Source organism: Entelurus aequoreus, linkage group LG20, assembly GCF_033978785.1.
Source record: "Entelurus aequoreus isolate RoL-2023_Sb linkage group LG20, RoL_Eaeq_v1.1, whole genome shotgun sequence".
Taxonomy (NCBI): domain Eukaryota; kingdom Metazoa; phylum Chordata; class Actinopteri; order Syngnathiformes; family Syngnathidae; genus Entelurus; species Entelurus aequoreus.
The window spans coordinates 26,182,809-26,200,344 of record NC_084750.1 but is presented as its reverse complement, the minus strand read 5'-3'; the positions used below and the strand labels follow the sequence as shown (position 1 = coordinate 26,200,344).

The 17,536-nt window shown below is 39.3% G+C and overlaps 2 protein-coding genes across 5 annotated transcripts in view; one reads left to right on the top strand and one right to left on the bottom strand.

Moving 5' to 3' along the window:
• syt11b (synaptotagmin XIb) overlaps positions 1 to 17,536 on the bottom strand; it is a 42,421-nt gene that overhangs the window by 3,896 nt on the left and 20,989 nt on the right. For 2 of the 3 annotated variants that reach the window (XR_009822176.1, XM_062029800.1), the window contains exons 1-4: positions 9,504 to 9,715; positions 8,956 to 9,205; positions 4,764 to 5,680; positions 50 to 170 (exon numbers count right to left, since the gene is read on the bottom strand). Coding sequence is in view for 2 of the 3 variants with exons in the window: in XM_062029800.1 (XP_061885784.1) it covers positions 50 to 170; positions 4,764 to 5,680; positions 8,956 to 8,989 (1,072 nt within the window). In the remaining variant the exon portion in view is untranslated. Of the gene's footprint in view, positions 1 to 49; positions 171 to 4,763; positions 5,681 to 8,955; positions 9,206 to 9,503; positions 9,716 to 17,536 lie in introns of those variants that run through there. The other variant, XM_062029801.1, reaches the window with a different exon arrangement.
• LOC133636117 (uncharacterized) lies at positions 12,007 to 16,414 on the top strand. 2 transcript variants are annotated; one of them, XR_009822177.1, is made up of 8 exons: positions 12,007 to 12,089; positions 12,154 to 12,501; positions 15,258 to 15,524; positions 15,616 to 15,712; positions 15,868 to 15,928; positions 16,013 to 16,134; positions 16,199 to 16,322; positions 16,398 to 16,414. XR_009822177.1 is itself a non-coding variant. In XM_062029802.1 (7 exons), exons 1-7 carry the CDS (start codon positions 12,044 to 12,046, stop codon positions 16,254 to 16,256), a joined length of 999 nt encoding a protein of 332 aa, XP_061885786.1. In that variant the 5' UTR covers positions 12,007 to 12,043; the 3' UTR covers positions 16,257 to 16,329. The 2 variants fall into 2 exon arrangements, 1 of the variants encoding a protein (XP_061885786.1); XM_062029802.1 differs by lacking the exon at positions 16,398 to 16,414 and having other exon boundaries at positions 16,199 to 16,329.

Sequence of the window (17,536 nt, the reverse complement as noted above, 5' to 3'; positions counted from 1 at the left end):
TCAAGACTCGGATGCTAAACCGGCCAGCGCTGAGACACGTGACACTCACTGGCAGACAGGCCGGCTATGTCCATCTTGGGCAGGTGTCGAGCCTTCAGGACCACCACGCTGAGACGGTGAGACACCGGCTGGTACGACAACGACGCCTGCAGCTCGCCTCGGCTTTCGCACTGATGGCAAAAAAAACATTAAAATATGCCACTTCCACTGCCACGTCCTAATTATGTACTATGTCACTGCAAGAATAATGTATACACAGCACAATAAATATGATGTAAATATAACACAACATTAAATATGATGTAAATATACCACGACATTAAATATGATGTGAATATAACACAACATTAAACATAATGTGAATATACCACAACATTAAATATGATGTCAATAGAACACAACATTAAATATGATGTAACTATAACAACATTAAATATGATGAGAATATGACAACAATAAATATCACATAAATGAAAGTTAAAGTTAAGTTAAAGTACCAATGATTGTCACACACACACGAGGTGTGGTGAAATTTGTCCTCTGCATTTGACCCATCCTCTTGTTCACCCCCCGGGAGGTGAGGGGAGTAGTGGGCAGCAGCGGTGCCGCGCCAGGGAATTATTTTTGGTGATTTGACCCCTAATTCCAACCCTTGATGCTGAGTGCCAAGCAGGGAGGTAATGGGTCCCATTTTTATAATATGGCACAACATTAAATATAATGTGAATACGCACAGTAAATATAATGTAAACAACCAATCCAGATGAATTTCAACCCTTCACAGTGCATTACTCCATCACATGTGCAGTGCATTCTTCCATCACGTGCACATATCATTCCCAGCATGCTACACACTACAGCAGGGCTATTGAGGCCACGCTAGTATTTGAGCCCAAGGACTTCATCCAGTCAGGTAAGTTTTGATGATATTACTGGGGTAAATATATTTGATCTATGGTATTTAAGTTTAATAGAGGTGTAATTGCTTGTTACTGTATGACTGTAGACTACTCCAGCACACTTCTACTCAAGATAGCTAGCTGTTCCTGTACTTGTTAAATGATTTTGGGGCCAATATCTCTAGCTAGCTAGGTTTATGTACCACCACAGTCTCATAATGAACCGAAAATATTACTCCATTGGCCGTGACGCTAATTTTCTCTATGTTAAATCCCATTCATTTATGCTAACAACGTTAGCGATCTGAATTGACCTTTTTTGTGATCTGTAAAGTTCAATTAGCAAATACTAAATCAAAACGTGTAGTTTCCTCTGCCTTCTGTTCTGCTAGCCATTCTGTTGTCATACAAGAATGTAGGTTATAGTTTGATTTAGCATGCTGATTGAGTGTTCGTTTATTCATCTAGTCTATTTCTATTCATTTGTCCATCAATAAAATAAAAGTAAAATATTTTTAAAGACTACTCCAATTGTTTAGCTGACTATTTATATCTGTGTGTTTTACAAGCTTCCAACTTTGAATAATCAAAACATGGTCAAAATTTCCAAACTTCTCGAGCTTAACTTCCCGTGGTAAATTTCCAGAAAGTTTCCAGAAATTTACCGGAAACTTTCCACCCCTTTGCAACCCTCGGCACAACGATAAATATGTGAATATCGCACAATAAATTTAATGTGAATATCGCACATTAAATATAATGTAAATATGGCACAACATTAAATATAATATGAATATTGCACAATAAATATGATGTAAATTTGGCACAACATTAAATATAATGTGAATATCGCTCAATAAATATGATGTAAATTTGGCACAACAATAAATATAATTTGAATATCGCACATTAAATATGTAAAAATGGCACAACATTACATATAATGTAAATATCGCACAATAAATATGATGTAAATTAAGTTAAAGTGCCAATGATTTTCACACACACACTAGGTGTGGCAAAATTATTCTCTGCATTTGACCCATCACCCTTGATCACCCCCTGAGAGGAGAGGGGAGCAGTGAGCAGCAGCGGTGGCGCATACGGCACAACAATGAATATAATGTGAATATCGTACATTAATTATGTAAATATGGCACAACATTAAATATAATGTGAATACCGCACAATAAATATGATGTAAATATGGCACAACATTCCATATAATTAGACTTAGACTTCCTTTTATTGTTACTCAAATTTGAACTTTACAGTACAGATAAGAATGAAATGTTGTTGCATTAGCTCGTTGTAGTGCAGGATTAAAGAGCAATAAGGTGCATATAAATAGATTACTGTACAGATAAATATATTGCACTTTTGCATATGCATCCATGTTTATGGATGTATGTTATATTGTCTTTATATTCCAGCGAGTTAATCCGTTTTTGGGGGGAATTGAGAGGATTATTATGATGCGAGAGGGGATTACTATGATGCGTAAATGTAAAGATTGTACAATAAATATGATGTAAATGTGGCACAACATTAAATACAATGTGAATATAGCACAATAAATATGATGTAAATTTGGCACAACATTAAATATAATGTGAATATCGCAAAATAAATACAATGTAAATATGGCACAATATTAAATATAATGTGAATATCGCACAATAAATATGATGAAAATATGGCACAACATTAATGTAAATATGGCACAATAAATATGATGGAAATATCGCACATTAAATATGATGCAAAAATTGTATATTAAATATCGCACAACATTAGATATAATGTGAATATGGCACAATAAAAATAATGTAAATATGGCACAATAAATATGATGTAAATATGGCACAACATTAAATATAATGTGAATATCGCACATTAAATATGTAAATATGGCACAATAAATATGATGTAAATATGGCACAACATTAAATATAATGTGAATATCGCACAATAAATATGATGTAAATATGACAACATTAAATATAATGTAAATATCGCACATTAAATATGATGTAAATATGGCACAACATTAATTATGATCTGAAAATCGCATATTAAATATGTAAATATGGCACAACGTTAAATATAATTTAAATATTGCATATCAAATATGATATAATTATGGCACGTTAAATATAATGTGAATATCACACAGTAAATATGGCACAACATTAAATATGTGAATATCGCACAATAAATATGATGTAAATATTGCTCAACATTAAACATAATGTTAATATGGCACAACGTTAAATATAATGTGAATATCGCACAATAAATATATAAATATGGCACAACATTAAATATAATGTGAATATCGCACAATAAAAATAATGTAAACGGGGCACATTAAATATAATGTAAACATGGCACAATAAATATGATGTAAATGTGGCACAACATTAAATATAATGTGAATATCGCACAATAAATATTATGTAAATATGGCACAATATTAAATATAATGTAAATATGGCACAATAAATATGATGGAAATATGGCACAATATAAAATATAATGTAAATATGGCATAATAAATATGATGTAAATATGCCACAACATTAAATATAATGTGAATATCGCACAATAAATATGATGTAAATATGACACAACATTAAATATAATGTAAATATCGCACATTAAATACGATGTAAATATAGCACAACAATCATGATCTGAAAATCGCATATTAAATATGTAATTATGGCACAACGTTAAATATAATGTAAATATTGCATATCAAATATGATGTAAATATGGCACGTTAAATATAATGTGAATATCGCACAGTAAATATGGCACAACATTAAATATAATGTGAATATCGCACAATAAATATGATGTAAATATTGCTCAACATTAAACATAATGTAAATAGGGCACAACGTTAAATATAATGTGAATATCGCACAATAAATATATAAATATGGCACAACATTAAATAGTGCATCTGGAAAGTATTCACAGGGCTTCATTTCCCCCCCACATTTTGTTATGTCACAGCCTTATTCCATAATGGAATAAGTTCATTTTTGTCCTCAACATTCTACACACAATACCCCATAATGATATTGTGAAAATATTTTTTTTCTATTTTTTTTTGCAAATGTAGTAAAACTAAAAGTGTAAGAAATCACATGTACATAAGTATTGAGAGCGTTTGCGCAATACTTTGTTGATGCACCTTTGGCAGAAATTACAGCCTCAAATCTTTTTGAATAAGATGCCAGAAGCTTGGCACATCTATCTTTGGGCAGTTTCTCCCTTTCCTCGTTGCAGCACCTCTCAAGCCCCATCCGGTTGAATGGGAAGCCATTTTCAGATCTCCCCAGAGATGTTCAATGGAATTCAAGTCTAGGCTCTGGCTGGGCCGCTCCAAGACATTTACAGACTTCCATTCTTTTAAAATGTTGGCTGTGTGCTCATTTTGAGTCATTGTTGTTATCATAGAATATACAGTATATGATTGCTAACGTTAGTAGCTCAACTTTGCTATAATTAGCCGAGCAGGCATGGTTTATGTCAGGATGTTGTGCTAAAAGCAGGAAGTGGGCGGGATTAAATGCTTACAGGCATCATAAAGGCTGCAAACAGCCCCTTTAAATACGATGTCAATATTAATAATGCAGACGTTAGCTGCCTTGTCTATTGCAGCAGATAACGCGGAGTTTAATAAACAAACAAATCTAGACCAAAGTAACTGATTTGGAAGGTTGGCAGCGTGAGTTGTCATGACAACACAGAGTCAGCTGTCATAGCATTAGCCATATTAGCATTGTGCGCAACATAAAAGAAGAAGAACATGCTTGTGCAAGAGTAGGAATTAGCCACGCCCCTCCTCACCTGCATGTTCCTTTTGGTGATTTGCTGGCTCAGGTGGACTCGGCCCGTACTCGGGTCCACACCCTTCAGCGGCACCACCGCCTCCCCGATGACATCGTCGCGAGCGAAGCGGTCGAAGCTGAGGACCAGGAAGTGCAGCGTGAGCTCAGGCAGCGAGCTGTAGGCCACGCCGTAGAAGGTGAAGGTCTCATCGAAGAGCGGGTCCAGAGTCTTCCTCAGCACGCGGGTCTTGACGCGGTGCTTTTTCTCCGGCAGGATGGTCATCTTCACATACGGGTCGGAGCTGCCGGCTTGCTCATCCATGGCGGGGAGGCCCCGGGCCCCGACGATGGTGACGACTAGCGCCTTCTTGGGGAAGTTGTAGTCCACGGTGAGGCTGACGGCGCCCAGGCTGGCCTCTGGCTCGGGCTCGGAGGAGGCAGGGGTGAAAGGCGAGGCGGTCTTGCTGCTGGTCTGGCTGCTGCTGCTGGCCGAGCTGCTGTCCAGGCAGCAGTAGTCGGCGCGGACGGGTAAGGCTCGCTCTGCGTGGGCGTGGCCCGCTCCGGCGGGGGCCACCAGGTGACTCATCTGCAGCTGACCCGGGACATCCAGGATGTTGTTTTCCGCGTCCACCAGCACCAGGCCCCTCCCGCCGGCCGATGAGCACCCTCGCTCTCCGTCCCGCTCGGTACGCCTGGCGCTGCGCACAATCCTCTTGCTGCTGCTGAGGGACTCTGGGTAAATGCTGATGCCCTTCAGCATGTGGATGAACTTGTAAGGCGGGTCCTCAGCGTCGCAGTAGCGGTCGCCGTGCAGCTTGTAGCGCCCCGACGCGTGCAGGTAACGACGCTGGCAGAAGGACCACAGCAGGATCACCACGATCACCACCAGAACCAGGACGCCCGCTCCAAGGAAGCCCGCCAGGACGGGAGACATGGCTGCGGGTGAAAACAGGAAGTGAGAATACCTTCAGTGACAAAGCCTTTTTTCTTTTGAGTGGGGTTTCGAATTGGAGGGGACGCTGTTTGTGAAGTTCTTTGTTGTCATACATACATGCGCACACACACACAGTTAATTTACTGCTGAAACTCCACAAACACAAAAATGCTTTTCCTCACCCCAATGATTCCCAAGTAAAAAAAATACTTTTCTTTCGTTATAAAAACGATTCACGGGTAAAAAAAAATGTTTTCATTTAAAAGCGACTCCCAAGTATAAAAACAATTTTTTGCAAGTAAAAAACAGATTTATTCTATTTAAAAACGATTCGCAAGTATAAAACTATTTACTGGAAGTAAAAAAAACGGATTTCCTAAATTTAAAAACGATTAGCAAGCATAAAAACAAAATTTCTGCAAGAAAAACTTTTTTTTTCCCTAAATTTAAAAAAACGACTCCAAAAAAAAAATTAAAAAAATTCTGCAAATAAAAAAACTAGTTTCTTTAATTTATAAACAATTCACGAGTATAAAAACTATAAAAAATATATGTATTTTCTACAAAAAAACATCTTTGCAAATAAAAAACAATTTTATTCAAATAAAAACAACTATTTGCAAGTACAAAAACTGTTTTCTTCAATTAAAAAATACGATTCTCGGGTAGAAAAAAATATTTTCTACAATTTAAAAATGATCCGCAAGTAAAAATACAACTTTATACAATAAAAAAAAAGGATTCGCAGGTAAAAAAAAAGTTTCTTGAATTAAAGAAAGACACAGTTTGCTAGTAAAAAAATATTTTCTTCAATTAAATAAATGATTTAAAAGTACAATATAAAAACTATTTTCTTACAAGTTAAAACTGTTGGCAGTAAAATTCCACGCTGCGTGATCCACACACTTTCACTCCGAGCACCCGTAATTCACACTCTAAAACGACAGGTGGTGCTGCTGAGTCAATTTAAGGCAATGTCATTTGTGCATGGTGCCCTCTGCCAAAAATAACAACAAAAGGAGAGGGGCAGGGAGTAAAGTGTTGAACAGACGAGAGGGGAAACGTACAGGTTAACTTACAGGTTGAGCTTGTTTCCCCTCTCTTCTGTGGAATATCATTGCCAAAAATTTTTACTTGAAGGAAAAAAAATTTTTTAAATTTGCAAATATTTTTTTTGATTAAAAAAAGTTTTTATACTTACAAATCATTTTTTTATTTAAGAAAATTGTTTTTATACAAGCCGATTATTTTTTTAATTGAAGAAAATTGTTTTTATACCTGCGAATTGTTTTGTTGTGAATCAAGAATTTTTTTAAAATTGCGAAGCGTTTTTTTACTTGCAGAATTTTTTAATTTTTATTACGAATCGTTTTTTTACTTGCAGAATATTTTTTTTTTAAACTTGGGATACAGTTCTACAACAGAAGAAATTTGTTTTTATAATTGCAAAGCGTTTTTTATTTAAGAAAACTTGCAAATTATTTTTTTTAATTGAAGAAAATTGTTTTCATATCTGCGAATTGTTTAGTTACTTGTGAATCGTTTTTTTTATTTGCAGAATGTTTTTTAATAGCGAACCGTTTTTTCACTTGCAGAATTTTTTTTTTTATTCCAAATCGTTTTTTTACTTGCAGAATTTTTTTTTTTTTTTTAAACTTGAGATACAGTTTTACAACAGAAGAACATTGTTTTTATACTTGCAAAGCATTTTTTTGAATTTAAGAAAGTTGTTTTTATACTTGCAATTATATTTTTTAAGAAAAACATTTTTATACTTGCGAATTATTTTTTATTTCAAAACATTTTTTTTATACTTCCGAATCGTTTTTTTACTTGCAATATTTTTTTTTTGACTTGGGATACAGTTTTACAACATAAGAAAATGGTTTTATACTTGCAAAGCGTCTTTTTTATTTAAGAAAATTGTTTTAATACTTGCAAATCGTTTTTGATTTAGGAAAATTGTTTTAATACTTGGGAATCATTATTTAAGAAAATAGTTTTTAAACATGCGAATCGTTTTTTTAATTTAAGAAAATTGTTTTGATACTTGCGAATCCTTTTTTTTAATTGAAGAAACTTGTTTTCATACTTGCGAGCCTTTTTTATATTGCGAATCGTTGGGAGTGAATATAAAAACATTTGTGTTTGTTTGTGGAGTTTTGGCAGCAATTTCACAAACATTTTTTAATACTTGCAAATCGTTTTTGATTTAGGAAAATTGTTTTTATACTTGAGAATCATTATTTAAGAAAATACTTTTTAAACATGCGAATCATTTTTTTAATTTAAGAAAATTGTTTTGATACTTGCGAAACATTTTTTTTAATTGAAGAAACTTGTTTTCATACTTGCGAGCCTTTTTTATATTGCGAATCGTTGGTAGTGAATATAAAAACATTTGTGTTTGTTTGTGGAGTTTTGGCAGCAATTTCACAAAAAAATTGTAATACTTGCAAATCGTTTTTGATTTAGGAAAATTGTTTTTATACTTGAGAATCATTATTTAAGAAAATACTTTTTAAACATGCGAATCGTTTTTTTAATTTAAGAAAATTGTTTTGATACTTGCGAATTATTTTTTTTAATTGAAGAAACTTGTTTTCATACTTGCGAGCCTTTTTTATATTGCGAATCGTTGGGAGTGAATATAAAAACATTTGTGTTTGTTTGTGGAGTTTTGGCAGTAATTTCACATGTCTATCTGTGTTGGCCCTGCGATGAGGTGGCGACTTGTCCAGGGTGTACCCCGCCTTCTGCCCGAATGCAGCTGAGATGGGCTCCAGCACCCCCCCACCACGACCCCGAAAGGGGCAAGTGATAGAAAATGGATGGACGGATGGACATATACACCCCTCTGAGTTTGTCTGCAGCCAATCAGAATAGAGAACTTCCTTCATTCAAAGTCACATGATGTCATGTTTTGGAAATGGTTTAAAGAGCTCATGCTGCTGCCTGGCAACACACACACACACACACACACACACATATATGGGTACTGATTATGACGTCATGCAAGGGCGCACTGGGACTGCCGGGTACAGACATGACATCACCACTAGGCCCACGAAGAGATAGTAGTGAACGCCCGTACACAAATCTTTGGGACAATTTATCCGCCTTTGGCCGCTTAAAACTGCAGCTAATTTTCGGTATTTCGGTGTTGTCCAGTGACGTTTGAAACGAATTAATCAGCAAAACGCGTCAACTCGCTCAAAATGCTCTGCCTAAACAAGAAATATTGATATAAACAACATACGTCCGCCGGTCCTCTTACCGTAGGAGGGTCGCAGATCTGTCATGTCCGCCATTTTGTGACTGGGTTGGAAGCGTCCAGACGAGAAAAGCCAGGCGCGGGAAAAGGTTAGCGAGCAACCACTGCTTGTTTACTGAGCGTCCACCGACGACAAGAGTCAGCAAGAAGCCTGCATCGATCCGGTCTGGTCCGGTCCGGTCCGTCGGCTCGGGTCCGGGCGTGTCGTCCAGGCGGTGTCTGACTGATGCTCTCGCGCTGAGATGCAGGGAGTCTGCGCAGTGAGGCAGCACAGAGGTGGTTTATTGGGAGCGAGGCGTCACTCCGCGGGCGGAAATGATTGCGCTATAATCGTTAACGGAATGTACAAACTAAAATAAATATTTTAAAGGCATTTAAAAAATACTATTACAAAAAAAACAAAAAAAAACGTGGAATAAAAGAGGCAAGAGCAAACAGGTGACATCTAATGATTAAAAAAAGTTGCAATATTGACTGTTTTTTTTCTTTAAAACTGTCTTTGCTCAAAAAATAATAATGATTAAAAGTCAACGTTGTTATGAATTACTGACCTTTCAAGGCACTCCACGTCAAATATTCCACTTAGAAATGTTTTTTTGGGGAAAATATTGCATATTTAGTGTGTTGCCCTTTAAAAAGTTTTCTTCGACAAAAAGGGCATACAAAAAAAATGTTGATAACTTATAAACGACGAATAAATGTCACGGCCAGGGTGCACTCCTGTGCAGCCACTCCGGCTGCGGCAGGCGGCTGCATTCAATCAGCACTCTACACACCTGTCGCTGATGAGCTTCCTGGGCTTCTTAAGCCAGTGCAAACCCGCATTCCGGGCCAGAACGTAGTTTTCTGTTTCGTACAGTAAGCCAACTCTTGTCAAGCTCTATGCTCTCTCTCTCTCTCTGTTTTCTCCTCCTTTGTGTTTCATTTGTCTCGTGTTCCCGTGTCGTTCCAGCGGCATTCCTTTGTCCCCTGATGACAAGCACTGTGTCTCGTCTCCCCCTATTCCCCTCTGGTTCCCTGGCTGCCCCTTTTTGGATCTCGACCTCCCACCTGCACACGGACCCTGACGCCTCGCTCCTGCTCTTGACCTCACGCTTGCTCACGGACCTCTGAGCTTGCCTTGCCCCCTTGGCTGTCCGCCCCTCGCTCAACACTCCTGATAACACTCAGCTAATCACTACACATAGTCACACACCACACACATTTGGATTAGTTTCACACTTCATTTCTTATTTTATATATACAGTACATACAGAGCTAAAACAACGTCCCTGCATTCTGTGCCGTCTTTATCCCCCCGTACCGTAACAATAAATCTGAAATTGTTCTAAAGATTTAAGCGATGAAAGCTAAAAAAAAACAGTTCCTTATATGAGAATTTTATTGGGATTTTTTTTTTTCTAAAAACGGTCATTGTTAAAAAAGAAAAATTAGTCAAAACCAATGTTATGATTTTTTTTTAAACTTATTCAAGGCTCCAATTACTTCACATTCAGTATTCCACTTTGAAAGCATTTTGGTGGAAAATATTGTATATTTTGTGTTTTGGCCATATAAAGCAGGATTTGTTTGTGATTTACAAAATAAGCAGAAAACATTACAGAAAAAAAATCTAACCTTAAATCAGTGGATATATCTGAAGTTGACCTAGTGATTTAAGTGTTGAAAATTAAAAAAAACAACGGTATATGATGTACTTTTAACACTTTTTTAAACTTGATTTTAGTTTTTTAAAACAGTCATTGTTCAAAATATAATGAATCAATGTTATGATTTATTTATCCATTTTAAAGACTCCAATTACATAACATTAAATATTCATGTTGAAAAGTTTTTTTGGGGAAAATATTGTATCTTTTGTGTTTTTGCCAAAAAAATACAGGATTTGTTTGTTTTTGTCACAAAAAGAGCATAAAACATAAAAGAAAAAAATAATTTTATCGACAGATCCGAAGTTGATCTAGTGATGTAAGTTGTTTTTTTTTCAAACCGTCATTGTTCAAAATATAATAATGAATTAAAATCAATGTTAGGATTTATTGACTTATTTTTAAGGCTCAAATTACTTCACATAAAATATTCCACGTTGAAATGTTTTTTTGGGGAAAATATTGCATATTTTGTGTTTTTGCCATAAAAATGCAGGATTTGTTTGTTTTTGTCACAAAAAGAGCATAAACTTAAAAAAAAAAAAAAACCTATACCGACAGATCAGAAGTTGATCTAGTGATCTATGTGTTGAAAAATGTATAAATAATATATTATGTATTTCTAACACTTATGAGTGGGAATTTTAGTCGATTTTCTTTTAAACTATCATGATTTATTGACCTATTTTTAAGGTTTTAATTACTTCACATCAAATATTCCATGTCGAAATGTTTTTTTGTGGGGAAAATATTGCATATTTTGTGTTTGGCCTAAAAAAAAACAGGGTTGTATTTTCACCCTGATTGAATCACAAATGAAATGTGGGTGGTTGATGAGTCATTTGTGTGCTTGTGGGTTGCTATGTCTCTCTAAGGTCATTCAGGAATGCAGCTGTCTGTGGTTTCTTTCTTTATGTATTATTATTTTATATTATTACTCTAATTTCAACATCAATGCATGTCATTTAATGTGTCTGAAAATCAATAAATGTTTTTAAAAAAAACAATAAATAGTGCACTGTATTGGTTTTGAAAATGATAAATATCAAAATGTCCCCCACATGTTTAAATTTGTCTGTGTGTGCGTTTCAAGTTGGCAGGGAAATGTCGTCAGAGTGAGACCTCCTTACAACATCCCACTCCTGCGTGTGCTGGTACTTCCTAGTGGCTCCTCCCCCCCACCCCCACTATCCAGTCACGTGACCGTGAGCATTAATAACAATAATAATAATAATAATAATAATAATAATAATAATGGATAAGTTTAACAATAAGTGAAATCCAAACTTCTTTTTTTTAAATGAAAATTGTTTGCGGTACTTGACCGCGTTTCTTCTCTCGTTGCACCGCAGAGGGAAAGAAAAAGTGAAAGAGACGGAAGTGTTCTTTCCCAACGCACTCACTTCCTCTTTTTTGCTTGGTCGCCGCCGTTGTCCTCCAAGATGGCGTTCTGGCGTCAGAGTGTGCTCGTGGCGTTGCTCCTGACAGGTGAGTAACCGACTTCGGACGGGTCACGTGACCCCGTGCTCATGGTGACGTCGTCTGTCGGCAGGTTCAACGAGGGGGGTCGCTCGCGTGCGCTACCAGACGTCGGCCACGTGCGCGGTCAAAGGCTCCACGCTCGCCGTCGGCTGCACGTTCACGCCCCTAATGGCGGTGGTCAGGGCGGTGTGGTGCGTCGACCACCTCATTTGTCACGGCTCCACGCCGTCCGTGTACGACAGCACCAGGCCCCGCCCTGGCTCGCGCTACAAGTACCTGGGAGACTTGGAGGGAAACTGCACGCTCGTGATCCACGACGTCCAGAAAACGGACAACGGGGTGCTCCGCTTCCGGATGGAGGCTGCTGATCCCGTTGGACATTTCACTGGCACCACGGGGGCAAAGGTCAACGTCATCGGTACATTTAACATCAGTGCGGTTAGAATAGGCACACTTAGTAATGGGTTAGATTAGGGTACTCTGGCTTCCTCCCACCTCCAAAGACATGCACCTGGGGATAGGTTGATTGGCAACACTAAATTGGCCCTAGTGTGTGAATGTGAGTGTTAATGTTGTCTGTCTATCTGCGTTGGCCCTGCGATGTGGTGGCGACTTGTCCAGGGTGTACCCTGCCTTCCGCCCGAATGCAGCTGAGATAGGCTCCAGCACCCCGCCGCGACCCCGTGAGGGACAAGCGGTAGAAAATGAATGGATGGCTGGACAGTTAGCATAGGCACGCTTAGCATCAGTGCAGTTAGTATATGCACACTAAGCACATTTAGCATTAGTATGTATAGCATAGGCACACTTAGCATTAGTACAGTTAGAATAGGCACATTTAGTCTATTTAGCATTGGTATAGTTAGAATCGCCGCACTTAGCATCGGTACGGGTTAGCATAGGTACACTTAGCACATTTGCCATTACCGTATTTTTCGTACTATAAGTCGCAGTTTTTTTTCATAGTTTGGCCGGGGGTGCGACTTATACTCAGGAGCGACTTATGTGTGAAATTATTAACACAGTACCGTAAAATATCAAATAATATTATTTAGCTCATTCACGTAAGAGACTAGACGTATAAGATTTCATGGGATTTAGCGATTAGGAGTGACAGATTATTTGGTAAACGTATAGCATGTTCTATATGTTATAGTTATTTGAATGACTCTTACCATAATATGTTACGTTAACATACCAGGCACGTTCTCAGTTGGTTATTTATGCGTCATATAACGTACACTTATTCAGCCTGTGGTTCACTATTCTTTATTTATTTTAAATTGCCTTTCCAATGTCTATTCTTGGTGTTGGGTTTTATCAAATAAATTTCCCCCCAAAATGCGACTTACACTCCAGTGCGACTTATACTGTATTTTCCGCACTATAAGGCGCACCGGATTATAAGGCGCACCTTCAATGAATGGCCTATTTTAAAACATTGTTCATATATAAGGCGCACCGCATTATAAGGCGCATAGAATAGACGCTACAGTAGAGGCTGGGGTTACGTTATGCATCCCGTAGTTGCGAGACCTGTTGTGGCTCAATATTGGTCCATATATATGGCGCATCAGATTATAAGGCGCACTGTCAGCTTTTGAGAAAATTGGAGGTTTTTAGGTGCGCCTCATAGTGCGGAAAATACGGTATATGTTTTTTTCCTTCTTTATTATGCATTTTCGGCCGGTGCGACTTATACTCCGGAGCAACTTATACTCCGGAGCGACTTATACTCCGAAAAATACGGTAGTGCGGTTAGCATAGGTACACTTGGCATCAGCACAGTTAGCATAGGCACACTTAGTCTCAGTACAGTTAGCTTAAACACAGTTAGTACATGGCTCTGTACCGAGGATGTCGTTGTGGCTTGTACAGCCCTTTGAGACACTTGTGATTTAGGGCTATATAAATAAACATTGATTGATTGATTGATTTAGCATCAGTACAGTTAGCATAGGCACACTTAGCATTAGTACAGTTATCATAGGCACACTTAGCACATTTAGCATTAGTACAGTTAGCATAGGCACACTTTGCATCAGTACAGATAGCATTGGGACACTTAGCACATTTAACATTAGTACGATTAGTATGGGCACACTTAGCTTCAGTACAGTTAGCTTAGGCACACTTAGCACATTTAGCATTAGTACGATTAGTATGGGCCCACTTAGCTTCAGTACACTTAGCTTAGGCACACTTAGCACTTTTAGCATTAGTACGGTTAGCATCGGCACACTTAGCACATTTAGCGTCAGTACAGTTAACATAGGCACACTAAGCACATTAGCATCAGTACGGTTAGCATAGGCATACCTAACATTATCACCGTTGGCATAGGTGCATTTAGCATCAATGTGGTTAGCATAGGCACGCTTAGCATCAGTACAGTTAGCATTAGGACACTTAAGGTTACGATTAGTATCGGCACACATAGCATCAGTACAGTTAGCATAAGCACACTTAGCATCAGTACGGATAGCATGGGCACACTTAACATTAATACAATTAGCATAGACACACTTAGCATTAGCATGGTTAGTTAGCATTAGTACTGCTAACATAGGTGCAATTAAAAACAGTACTGTCAGCATAGGCACACTTAGCATTAACACTGTTAGCAAAGTTACACTTAGCATTAGTATGTTTAGAATAGGCATTCCTAGCATTAGCAACTTTAGCATAGGCGCACTTAGCATCAGTACGGTTACCATGTCACAATTAGCATCAGTACGATTAGCATAGTCGATAGAAAAAGCGCTATATAAATCTAATCCATTATTATTAATATTATTATAGTCAGATTTAGCACTTTAGCATTAATACGGTTAACATAGACACCCTTAGCATCAGTACGTTAGTATAGACACAATTAGCATCAGTACGGCTAGCATAGCCACACTTAGCATCAGTACGGTTAGCATAGCACACAATTAGCATCAGTATGGTTAGCATAGTCACAATTAGCATCCATACTGTTAGCATTGGCACAATTAGCATCAGTACGGTTAGCATAGACACAATTAGCATCACTACAGTTACTATAGGCACACTTATCAATTCAGTTAGCATAGCCACAATTAGCATGAGTACGATTAGCATGCTCGCTGCTGATGGTGTTTCCACGGTAACAAGTCCGAGTCAAACCCTATGTCGTCTGCGCTCCAATAGATGACGCTCGGATGGTGGTGTTAAGCAACGCCCCCCTCAGGGTGACTGAGGGCGACAGGGTGATTTTGAGCTGTGCTTGCCGCTGCTCCTTCCAACAGCTGGAGGTCCGCTGGCTCCGAGACGGCCACGCCCTCGTAGAATCTGGCCCCACCCTGCAGCTGGGCCCGCTGACCACGGGCAAGTCCGGCAACTACACATGCGCACTGGCCAGGGACACCGGGACAACATCGCTGCCTTTCAGTTTGAACGTGGAAGCGCGTAAATCCGGTAAATTATTTCCTGATTTTGCTCGTCAGTCTCACTTGGGAACGTCACGTTCACCAATCGAAGCTCATCACACACATTTTTCTTTTCATAGATTCACTCGATGGGTGGCTTGCACCGACTCTTGGCGGAACCATTGGCCTTCTTTTGGTGTTGCTGAGTTCTATCCTGCTCATTTTCATCATTAAAAGGTGGCTAAGTTAGGGTCGCTAGCCTGCTGATAAGCACACTTGGCACCTAAGCGGTTAGCATAAACACACTTAGCATCCGCGCAGTTAGCATAAGCACACTTAGCATCCGCGCGGCTAGCATGTGTTTGACGTGGTGCTCCGGCGTTTTTTTGCAGGAAGTGTCGGATGGCGTCATGCGAGAACGTCAAAGGTCTGAACGGTGAGATGGAGCACTTGGTGAGTACGTGAGCGACTGGTATCCCATCATTCACCCGTGTGGTGAGTGCATACTTTTAAACGTGTGTGTGTGTGTGTGTGAAGCATGTGTACGGTAACTTGCCGTCGTCTGTGGAGCGTGCTGGACCAGATGGACAGGAAATGAGCCACAGCGCAGAGGAAGTCAGCTACGCCTCTGTCCAGTTTAAACAAAAAACAGTGAGCAGGTAAAACACACACACACACACACACACAATAGTGCCTACATCAAAAGTGTGTTGTTGTCTTCAGACCAGCGATGGACAGCAGAGACTTTGTCGTCTACTCAGCAGTGACGAGCCCATTGTGATGACACAGCAGGATTACGGATCAATGAAAGTTGCTCAATGATAAGTGTTCAATAAACACAAAGATGGTGAGGATAGCAGACTCATGATTGGTCAAAAACATTGTCACACTAAAGGGGAACTGCATTTTCAAATGCCTCAAGGGGCTTCACAAACCACGACGACACCCTCAGATCTGAACCCAGATCCGGGGAAGAAAAATACTCAACCCAACCAAGTCCAGTCCATAGGGAGGCCAGGAGGAGGAGTCCACCCCTGGTCCCGACTTGGAACAGCTTGCGCATCCTTCGTGGAAACTGATCCGCGGCCGCCTGATAACCTCCCCACGCAGGAGAGGGGGGCAGAGCAGAAAAGAGAAGCGGCAGATCAACTGGTATAGCGCTTTTCTACCTTCTAGGTACTCAAAGCGCTTTGACACTATTTCCACATTCACCCATTCACACACTGATGGCAGGAGCTGCCATGCAAGGCCCTAACCACGACCCATCAGGAGCAAGGGTGAAGTGTCTTGCTCAAGGACACAACGGACGTCACGAGGTTGGTAGAAGGTGGGGATCGAACCAGGAACCCTTGGGTTGCTGGCACGGCCACTCTCCCAACAGCGCCACGCCGTCCCCCCGCCGCCCCCCCGCCGCCCCCCCGCCGCGCCGTGTAAATACCTTTTGAATAAAAAACAAAGCATAACGGTAAGACCCCACTTGTTGGGCGGGGGCTAGTGTGATGTCACAGCTTGGGTTTTTAATCATCTATTTTGTGAAACCAACTTTCCTCACCTGTTGGTACCTGCTCTTGTGCATTTAGGATCTGCAGAAGTCCCGTAAATGTGAAATCAAAACATGGCGTCACTGCCGGGGTATTTATAAAACAATTTTGCCTTCCTTTCTACCTCCTCTAAACGGTCCGTTTGGAATTTGCTCAATTGGTGACGTCACCAATTGGGAACATGTTCATGTGTGGTATAAATCTACCCAGACTGCCTTGCGCTTGTCCGCCATTTTTAGTTTATACGCACGCATCTGTGGTTCGCAAGACAAAATTGGCAAAAAGGAAAAGGATTTTTTTGGTTGTGTTACTCAAACCTCCAGTTTCATCTGAAGAAGTAAGAAGTGCCCGCTGCAACGCGCTTTCAAATTGTGAAGAAGTCGCTTCGAGTGTGTGCCAAGAAGAGTCCTGCTTCACCCACAAACTTTCACAAAAAGATGGATCTTCCAAAAACGACTTTTAATGGCCACAAAGGAGGCAATGAAACGGTAAGTAATAACAGTATGTTAGAAATGTGGAA

Excerpts from the sequence above, each read along its gene's own strand:
- LOC133636117 (XM_062029802.1), top strand. The coding sequence starts at position 12,044 with ATGGCGTTCTGGCGTCAGAGTGTGCTCGTGGCGTTGCTCCTGACAG. Across the intron at positions 15,525-15,615 it reads CGTGGAAGCGCGTAAATCCG|ATTCACTCGATGGGTGGCTT; the intron begins GTAAATTATTTC and ends TTCTTTTCATAG. Across the intron at positions 16,135-16,198 it reads AAACAAAAAACAGTGAGCAG|ACCAGCGATGGACAGCAGAG; the intron begins GTAAAACACACA and ends TGTTGTCTTCAG.